General features: G+C 46.3%; 2 protein-coding genes across 3 annotated transcripts in view; one reads left to right on the top strand and one right to left on the bottom strand.

Moving 5' to 3' along the window:
• Window positions 1–300: 300 nt before the first annotated feature.
• The window catches only part of ANKIB1 (ankyrin repeat and IBR domain containing 1), a 270,873-nt gene continuing 260,808 nt past the window's right edge, over window positions 301–10,365 (top strand). The window contains exons 1-3 of the mRNA XM_058424746.1: window positions 301–577; window positions 4,851–5,035; window positions 6,537–6,741. The gene's annotated coding sequence lies outside the window, so the exon portion shown is untranslated. The remainder of the gene's footprint in view (window positions 578–4,850; window positions 5,036–6,536; window positions 6,742–10,365) is intronic.
• Window positions 9,027–10,365, bottom strand: part of LRRD1 (leucine rich repeats and death domain containing 1) — a 44,845-nt gene continuing 43,506 nt past the window's right edge. For both annotated transcript variants that reach the window (XM_032761104.2, XM_058424764.1), the window contains exon 6: window positions 9,027–9,259. In XM_032761104.2, the coding sequence (XP_032616995.1) occupies window positions 9,073–9,259 (187 nt within the window). In that variant the 3' untranslated portion in view covers window positions 9,027–9,072. The remainder of the gene's footprint in view (window positions 9,260–10,365) is intronic.

The raw sequence follows: 10,365 nt of genomic DNA, 5'->3' as shown, positions 1-10,365 counted from the left end.
GCGCGCACCACCCCGTGCGTCACAGAATGGGGCGGGATGTTCCGCTGGCCACGCCCCTTAAATAACACTCTGTGCAGCCGTGGTCTTCTTGCGCGGGATAGGGCACCTGAGGAAGCAGGCTGCGCCTGTGGCACAGTGGTACGGGGCCAGAAGATAACTTAGCTGAAGAGGCGATCAATCCTTGAGAATCGCGGGCGACCCGTTTTTGTGTGCCCGGGTGCGGGGTGCCGGGACACGGCGTTGAAGGCGCTGAGCGGAGGGATCTCAGGGTGAGCTCGAGCGGCGACGGCGCGCTCTGTGATTGCACCGCGAGCGCCTGAGGTGATCTCGGCCTACATCGCGTCAGCGGGGCCTAGGGCGTGAGCACCGCCCCCTGTCCGGGCGCGGGGTACTGGGGCACCTCGAACTGTGGCACCTCACCCTGCTCCGGGGCCACGTCCTGGGGACTCCGACAGCCCCAAATAAGCCCTCAGGGACTGGGGTTGTGAAAAGCGAGGTCGTGAAGACGCCGGCCTCATACCGAGGGATGGACGGTGAGGTCAGCCCCGTCCCACTCCAACTAAAATCAACCTGACAGGTATTAATATGCCACCATGAAGTTAACAAATGTTGGTGATTAAGTATGCTAGGTTTTACGAAAACAGATTTTCCAAAATAAATGTAGATGTTGTAGGACGTCGCAAGCCATTTGTGGCAGCATTCCCCAAGGACGCCACTTAGTCTGAAGGTTTAGCGGCCAGAAAGATTCTGAAGCTGAGTTCAGTCCTGCTGCCACAATCAACCTTCGCTCCTATGGCTTCACAGAAACGTCTCCCATGACTACCAAATTTAACTCCTTCCAGATCACCCACGGGAGTACCTGACCGGATTCATTTATTTAATCAATGTTAAGAACTAGGTTTTGTGCTAAGCTAGGGGATAGAGCAGCGAATGAGACAAAACTGCAAGGCCCTGGGGGAATTAGTAGGAATATCCAGTGAAAGGGAAATTAATGAATTTTATAAGTATATTAATCAAGAAGTATATTCTTTTCCTTTGAGGTAGAATGTAATATAGCACCTCCCCTACCCGAGGCCTGGGTTAAGAGTATATTAACTGCTTATTTCTCCTCTATGCACGGAGAGGCTTATCTGTGTTCCATCGTTTCACATTCCTTGAAGCACAGCGAGTTCTTGCTTCCCTCCCTAGCGCTGCTGTAAAGTCACAAAACTGATTAGCAAGTGTTACAAAAGCATGTATTCCCAAGGACGTAAGACAGGTGGTGTAACAAATGTTAAGAGTAATTAACTGCCTTTGTTCTTGCTTCTGCAAGTACGCTTCGTGCAACACGTAACTCCCACCACAAACTGCTTAAAAGGTGATTGATCCCTTTGTTCGGGGCTCAGACTTTCTGGACCCTAGTCCAACTGAGCCGGTGATCACCTTAATAATAAAGGCTCTCCTGAACTCAGCTCGGTTTCTCCCGTCTATGATTTGTCCCGCAACACCAGTTGCCTGCAGAACACCTCTACCTAGAGAGCTAACACTCATCCCCGGTCAGTAAATCCAAAACTAAACCCGTTGCCTCCTCCTACTAACCTGTCCCTCCTATAATGCCTGTGAAGAAAAGGCATCACTGTGCACACTGTTGCCCTCTCCATGCTTCATCTAATCAGTCATCAGATCCTATAATTCTACCACCTTAACAGTTTCACCCTTCCTTCCGGCCAGTCGCCATGGCTCACCCCTGTAATCCCTGCACTTTGGGAGGCCGAGGTGGGAGGATCACCTGAGGTCAGGAGTTTGAGACCAGCCTCGCCAACATGATGAAACCTCGTCTCTACTAAAAATTCAAAATATTAGCTGGGTGTGGTGGCAGACACCTTTAATCCCAGCTATTCTGGAGGCCGAGGCAGGAGAATCGCTTGAACCCAGGAGGCAAAGGTTGCAGTGAGCTGAGATCGCGTCACTGTACTCTAGCCTGGGCAACAAGAGCAAAACTCTGTCTCAAAAAACAAGAAGAAACTGTGATATATATAAATATATATATATATTTATATATGGAATGGAATGCTACACGGTCACAAAAAGGAATGAATTAATGGCATTTTCAGCAACCTGGATGGGACTGAAGACTATTATTCTAAGTGAAGTAACTCAGGAATGGAAAACAAAACATCATATGTTCTCACTCATAAGTAGGAGCTAAGCTATGAGGATGCAAAGGCACAAGAATGGCACAATGGACTATGGGGACTCAGGGAAAGGGTGGAAGGGGGTGAGGGATAAAAGACTACAAATTGGGTTCAGTGTATACTACTCGGCGATGGTTGCACCAAAATCTCACAAATCACCACTAAAGAACTTACTCATGTAACCAAATACCACGTTTCCTAAAACCCTATGGAAATAAAAAATTTAAAAAAAAAAAAAAGAGCTGGGCGTGGTGGCTCACGCCTGTAATCCCAGCACTTTGGGAGGCTGAGGTGGGCAGATCACGAGGTCAGGAGTTTGAGACCAGCCTGGCCAATATGGTGAAACCCCATCTCTACTATAAATACAAAAATTAGCCAGGCGTGGTGGCGCATGCCTGTAGTCCCAGCTACTCAGGAGGCTGAAGCAGGAGAATCACTTGAACCCGGGAGGCAGAGATTGCAGTGAGCCAAGATCGCACCACTGTACTCTATCCAGGGCAACAGAGTGAGACGCTGTCTCAAAAAAAAAAAAAAAAAAAACTCAACAGTCGTCTATTAAGCCAGGTGTAAAAGAGATTTACAAAAATCTAAAACTATGCCATTCTTCTCACTAATCTTTTATTTTTGAAAATATAGCTATAGGCCGGGTGCGGTGGCTCACTCCTGTAATCCCACCACTTTGGGAGGCCCTGGTGGGTAGATCACAAGTTCAGGAGTTTGAGACCAGCCTGACCAACATGGTGAAACCCCATCTCTACTAAAAATACAAAAATTAGCCAGGCGTGGTGGCGCGTGCCTGTAATCCCCGCTACTCAGGAGGCTGAGGCAGAATCACCTGAACTCAAGTGGTGGAGGTTGCAGTGAGCCGAGATTGTGCCACTGCACTCCAGCCTGAGCGACAGAGCAAGACTCCGTCTCAAAAAAGAAAAAAGAAAATATAGCTATATTCATGAAATGACATTATTTATGTAAATAATTGTTATTTTCAATAAGTTTATATTTTCATTTAATTTGTAATACTGTAAGTATTGATAGATATAATCCATTAAAAAATGACTCTCTAGGGTTCTTAATAATTTATTATTTTAAGTCCTAATGTAGGCTGGGCGCGGTGGCTCACGCTTGTAATCCCAGCACTTTGGGAGGCCGAGGCGGGCAGATCACGAGGTCAGGAGATCGAGACCACGGTGAAACCCCGTCTCTACTAAAAATACAAAAAATTAGCCGGGCGTGGTGGCGGGCGCCTGTAGTCCCAGCTACTCAGAGAGGCTGAGGCAGAAGAATGGCGTGAACCCGGGAGGCGGAGCTAGCAGTGAGCCGAGATCGCGCCACTGCACTCCAGCCTGGGTGACAGAGCGAGACTCCGTCTCAAAAAAAAAAAAAAAAAAAAAAAGTCCTAATGTAACCACCAAAGGGGTTCACCTTGCCTGCTGCCTAGACAGAGCCGATTCATCAAGGCAGGGGAATCCAATAAAGTAATTCATGCAGAGCCAGCTGTGCGGGAGACTGGAGTTTTATTATTACTCAAATCAGTCTCCCTGAGCATTCGGAGAGCAGAGTTTTTAGGGATAACTTGGTGGGTGGGGGTGGGGGGGTAGCCAGTGAGCCAGGTGTGGTGACCGGTCAGGGGTGAAATCATAGGGAGTTGAAGCTGTCTTCTTGCCCTCAGTCAGTTCCTGAGTGGAGGCCACAAGATCAGATAAGCCAGTTTATTAGTCGGTGGTGCCAGCTGATCCATCAAGTGCAGGGTCTGCAAAATATCTCAAACACTGATCTTAAGAGCAGTTTAGGGAGGGTCAGAATCTTACAGCCTCCAGCTGCATGACTCCTAAATCATAATTTTTAATCCTGTGGCTAATGTTAGTATAGTTCCCAGGCAAGAAGGAGGTCTGTTTTGAGGAAGGGCTGTTAACGTCTTTATTTAAACTGTAAACTACAAACTAAGTTAGTTTCTCCCAAAGTTCGTTTAGCCTACACCCAGGAATGAACAAAGACAGCTTGGAGGTTAGAAGCAAGATGGAGTCTGGCTGGGCATGGTGGCTCACGCCTGTAATCTCAACATTTTGGGAGGCTGAGGTGGGTGGATCATCTGAGGTCAGGAGTTTGAAACCAGCCTGGCCAACATGGGGAAACCCCATCTCTTCTAAAAATACAAAAATTAGCCAGGCATGGTGGTGGGCGCCTGTAATCCCAGCTACTGAGGAGGCTGAGGCAGGAGAATCACTTGAACCTGGGAGGCAGAGGTTGCAGTGAGCCAAGGTAGCACCAGTGCACTCCAGCCTGGGCAACAGAATGAGACTCTATCTCAATAAAAATAAAAATAAAAAATAAGCAAGATGGAGTTGGTTAAGTTAAATCTCTTTCACTGTCTCAGTCATAATTTTGCAAAGGCGGTTTCAGGTTCCCTTCATAGACACAGAGCAGAGCAGTTGTCCTGTCTGAAGTTTACCTCTCTGCTGCTCCTCAGTGAATGGGCTTTGTTTAATCCCTCACCATTAAAAAAAAAAAAATCCCATTCCCTTTTAGGAAAACTAATGCCTACCCACAGGGATTGGTCTACCTCTGGCATCCACAGCCCACCCCACAACACTCCAAACCCCAACTCTACCTTTCACCAGCAGAACAATTCATAAGACACAATTATGCAAAACATAATAAATCTGATTTTTTCCGTAGGAGGTGGTTCAGGAAAATTGTCCCATTTGGCACCTCAAGTTTAGGTCCCTCAAGTCTCTACAACAGTATGCAAAGAAAATGCTCATCTTCATTCTTCTTATAGTTTTCTGGTAACTTACTGAACCAAGCACACACACACTCTCCAAGGACAAACATTTTTCAGTGCTGGGACAATGCAAATTCAGGTAAGGGAAGACAAACATTTCCCTAAGCGCAGATAAATCTACATAGATTTTCCTACTCTTAACAGAATGGGTTGGGCGTGGCGGCTCATGCCTTTAATCCCAGCATTTTGGGAGGCCAAGGCAGGTGCATCACCAGGAGAGGAGTAGGAATGTACAGTGTGGTTTGGGTGAGTCTATGGGCTAGGATATTCGTTAAAAGGTGTAGAATTGTAGCAATTTAGCAAAAGTTGATAAGAACTGACACTTTTGTGGTTCTGATGTTACCCAGCTTTCTTCTTTTCTCTCTGTCTCTCTTACTTCATACCAAAGCTTCACCTAGAACATTTTCTAGTCTTTATAACTTCATTTCTGAAGGAAGAGTAGAGAAACCAGTTCATATCACTTAAATTTTTTTAGGTCTTAAGTTTGTTCATTTGTTAAATGAGAAGATAGACTTCACTAGACAATTTCCAAGGTCCTTCACACTTTAACATTCTATGGAAGTACCTTGCCTCCAGTGGAAAACATTAACAACAACCATCATTAAGCCAATATAAACCCACAGGTTCTTATCCCTACCACAAGAAGTTTTAAAATAGGGAAGGATTAGAGACACAGGCTGTATAGTTGTTAAACCAATATTAACCTGTTGCACTTCCAGAATGGCAACAAAATATGCACTTTAAATTTTAACCTGCAAAATAAATTTCTTTTTTTTTTTGAGACGGAGTCTCGCTCTGTCACCCAGGCTGGAGTGCAGTGGCGCGATCTCGGCTCACTGCTAGCTCCGCCTCCCGGGTTCACGCCATTCTCCTGCCTCAGCCTCTCTGAGTAGCTGGGACTACAGGCGCCCGCCACCACGCCCGGCTAATTTTTTGTATTTTTAGTAGAGACGGGGTTTCACAGTGGTCTCGATCTCCTGACCTCGTGATCTGCCCGCCTCGGCCTCCCAAAGTGCTGGGATTACAAGCGTGAGCCACTGCGCCTGGCCTATAAATTTCTTTCTTTAATATGGTCTCACATAGAAAATTATTTTTTAAGGTAACAAAAACTGCACTATGTCCACAATATTTTTTTTTTTGAGACAGAGTCTCCCTCTGTTGCCCAGGCTGGAGTGCAGTGGCGCCATCTCGGCTCACTGCAAGCTCTGCCTCCTGGGTTCACGCCATTCTCCTGCCTCAGCCTCCCAAGTAGCTGGGACTACAGGCGCCCACCACCACACCCGGCTATTTTTTTGTATTTTTAGTAGAGACGGGGTTTCACTGTGTTAGCCAGGATGGTCTCGATCTCCCGACCTCGTGATCCACCCATCTCAGCCTCCCAAAGTGCTGGGATTACAGGCATGAGCCACCATGCCTGGCCTCCACAATATTCTTAACCACTTGTATTAGGTCTCTTTCCATTTAAAGTTATGGAAACCCAGGTCACACTCCTTAAGTGGGTTAAAAGTAAAAAGTGCAGAAGTATGGGGATTGAGGATCAGACAATATAAACAAGATTCTGTCTCTCTCTTGCCATCCAGCTCTCGGCAGACTACTACACACTGTGCATGATATACGAAGACTCCAAGACTCATAACCTACCTGCAGGAAGAGTGCATCTTCCCTAGTAACTCTGTAAAAAGATCCAAGAGAAACTGTTAATGGCCTGGCTTGAGTCAAATTGTTTCCGGAATTGGTGGGTTCTTGGTCTCACTGACTTCAAGAATGAAGCAAGCGACCCTCGCAGTGAGTGTTCCAGCTCTTAAGGTGGCGCGTCTGGAGTTTGTTCCTTCTGATGTTCGGATGTGTTCGGAGTTTCTTCCTTCTGGTAGGTTGGTGGTCTCGCTTGCTCAGGAGTGAAGCTGCGGACCTTCGCGGTGAGTGTTACAGCTCTTAAGGCGGCAAGTCTGGAGTTATTCGTTCCTCCCGGTGGGTTCGTGGTCTCTCTGGCTTCAGAAGTGAAGCTGCAGATCTTCGCAGTGAGTGTTACAGCTCATAAATGCAGTGTGGATCCAAAAGCTGAGCAGCAACAAGATTTATTGCAAAGAGCGAAAGAACAAAGCCCCCACAGTGTGGAAAGGGACGTGAGTGGGTTGCCACAGCTGGCTTAGGCAGCCTGTTTTTATTCTCTTATCTGGCCCCACCCACATCCTGCTGATTGGTCTATTTTAGAGAGACGAGTAGTATGTTTTGACAGGGCTCTGATTGGTGCGTTTGCAATCCCTGAGCTAGACACAAAGGTTCTTCACCTCCCCACTAGATTAGCTAGATACAGAGTGTTGACACAAAGGTTCTCCAAGTCTCCACCAGAGTAGCTAGATACAGAGTGTTGATTGGTGCATTCACAAACCCTGAGCTAGACACAGGGTGCTTGCTGATTGGTGAGTTTAAAACCTTGAGCTAGATAAAGAGTGCCCATTGGTGTGTTTACAATCCCTTAGCTAGACATAAAGGCACTCCAAGTCCCCACCAGACTCAGGAGCCCAGCTGACTTCACCCAGTGGATCCCGCACCCCACTGGGGCCGCAGGTGGAGCTGCCTGCCAGTCCCGCACCGTGCGCCCGCACTCCTTAGCCCTTGGGTGGTCGATGGGACTGGGCGCCCTGCAGCAGGGGGCGGCGCTTGTCGGGAAGGCTCGGGCCACACAGGAGCCCACGGAGTGGGGGAAGGCTCAGGCGTGGTGGGCTGCAGGTCCCGAGCCCTGCCCGGCAGGAAGGCAGCTAAGGCCCGGCAAGAAACTGAGCACAGCAGCTGCTGGCCCAGGTGCTAAGCCCCTCACTGCCCGGGGCCGTCGGGGACCGCCGGCTGCTCCCAGTGTGGGGCCCGCCAAGCCCACGCCCACCCGGAACTCACGCTGGCCTGCAAGCACCGCGCCCAGCCCTGGTTCCCGCCCGCGCCTCTCCCTCCACACCTCCCCGCAAGCTGAGGGAGCCGGCTCCGGCCTTGGCCACCCCAGAAAGGGGCTCCCACAGTGCAGCGGCGGGCTGAAGGGCTCCTCAAGTGCCGCCAAAGTGGGAGCCCAGGCAGAGGAGGCGCCGAGAGTGAGTGAGGGCTGTGAGGACTGCCAGCACGCTGTCACCTCTCAAAAGGGCTTTCCCTGAGTCAGAAACAATCATTATGGTTAAATGAGTAGAAGATATTGATGTTAGTGCTGGAGTGGGGGAAGAGACTTACACAACAAGGTCACCTCCACATTGAAATATGTGCAATGCATTCCCCCTATGAAAGGTTTTCTGATAGTGGAAGAAGGGGAGAGAGTCTCACATGACCAACAAGACAACAGATGGCCACTCTATCAATCCTGTCTGGACGCTCAACTGAAGGATTACTGGCCCTGGCCCTAGTTTATGTTTAACAAAGCTATCCCATTCCTAATAGAGAAAAAGTAGGAATGGTATATTTATTTCTTTTTTTAAGCTAGCATCTAAAAAGAAACTGTTCTGCTTTCTAACTCCAGTGAAAATCGCTAGTAATGTTGCTACTTATAAATCGGGGGTTGTATAAAAGCATTATATAACAGGAAAATTTTAATAGAATTATTTTCAAGCTGGGCGTGGTGGCTCACGCCTGTAATCCTAGCACTTTGGGAGGCCCAGGTGGGCAGATCACAAGGTCAGAAGATGGAGACCATCCTGCCCAACATGGTGAAACCCCATCTCTACTAAAAATACAAAAATTAGCCTGGCGTGGTGGTGGGTGCCTGTAGTCCCAGCTACTCAGGAGGCTGAGGCAGAAGAATCACTTGAACCCAGAAGGCAGAGGTTGCAGTGAGCCAAGATCACACCACTGCACTCCAGCCTGGGCAACAAGAGCAAAAACTCCATCTCAAAAAAAAAAAAAAGGAATTATTTTCAAATTCAACATCACTATAATAAGACACCAGAACAAACACACAAAACTGTCTGTAATATTTTATTATAACATTAGAGTGGTAGTTATAAGTTGCCATCGTCTCTTAAGAATGCAAGAAAAAAGATGCAATTCTCTTGTATGATAAAGTGAAGTGAAATGGTTCACAAACACAGTTTCAATTATAAGTGCATCAAAAGTTTTCAGCTTTTATTATTGATCCACTGGTTAGAATTTAATTGCACGTGTAAAAAGATTTAAAGCTGTTATTTTGTCCATAATTTCATATGCTCCTATCATAGTTAGTGCTCGAATTAGTTGATCTCTTAAAGCAGCAGTGGTTAGTGATAACTTGTTGCTTTGTGTTTTCCATATAACAAGTGTTTGCTGGGCTCTCTCACTTAATGAAACAGTGCTGAAAAACATTATTAATAATATTAATAGTTAAATATTTATTAACATTTAATATATTTAAATTACTAATAATTATTTGAATTGTCAATTAAGAACATTGCTTTAAACTCCTGTAATATTGTATATCTAGGTTTTCAAACCAATTTTACCAGCCTGAAGTGAGGATGAAATTAATTGGTGAAGAGAATCGCTACAAAAATTTGGCATGGACCTTGGGACATAGAAAGTAAATGTTAGCTCCAGCCCATCCCTTGTCCCCTTATAGAAAATCAACAATTCAATTTACGTTCAGTTCTCAAGACCTCAAAATCATAATTGTGGATTATTTCCTTTTTTAATTTTTTTATTTTATTATTATTATACTTTAAGTTTTAGGGTACATGTGCACAATGTGCAGGTTTGTTACATATGTATCCATGTGCCATGTTGGTGTGCTGCACCCATTAACTCGTCATTTAACATTAGGTATATCTCCTAATGCTATCTCTCCCCCCTCCCTCCACCCCACAACAGCCCCCAGAGTGTGATGTTCCCCTTCCTGGGTCCATGTGTTCTCATTGTTCAGTTCCCACCTATGAGTGAGAACATGCGATGTTTGGTTTTTTGTCCTTGTGATAGTTTGCTCAGAATGATGGTTTCCAGTTTCATCCATGTCCCTACAAAGGACATGAACTCATCATTTTTTATGGCTGCATAGTATTCCATGGTGTATATGTGCCACATTTTCTTAATCCAGTCTATCGTTGTTGGACATTTGGGTTGGTTCCAAGTCTTTGCTATTGTGAATAGTGCCGCAATAAACGTACGTGTTCTTGTGTCTTTATAGCAGCATGATTTATAATCCTTTGGGTATATACCCAGTAATGGGATGGCTGGGTCAAATGGTATTTCTAGTTTGAGATCCCTGAGGAATCGCCACACTGACTTCCACAATGGTTGAACTAGTTTACAGTCTCACCAACAGTGTAAAAGTGTTCCTATTTCTCCACATCCTCTCCGGCACCTGTTGTTTCCTGACTTTTTAATGACGGCCATTCTAACTGGTGTGAGATGGTATCTCATTGTGGTTTTGATTTGCATTTCTCTGATGGCCAGTGATGGTGAGCA

The sequence above is a fragment of the Hylobates moloch genome, unplaced genomic scaffold, assembly GCF_009828535.3.
Source record: "Hylobates moloch isolate HMO894 unplaced genomic scaffold, HMol_V3 SCAFFOLD_1, whole genome shotgun sequence".
NCBI lineage: Eukaryota > Metazoa > Chordata > Mammalia > Primates > Hylobatidae > Hylobates > Hylobates moloch.
Note: the sequence above shows the minus strand (reverse complement) of the source record. Positions and strands in the feature narration are given on the sequence as shown.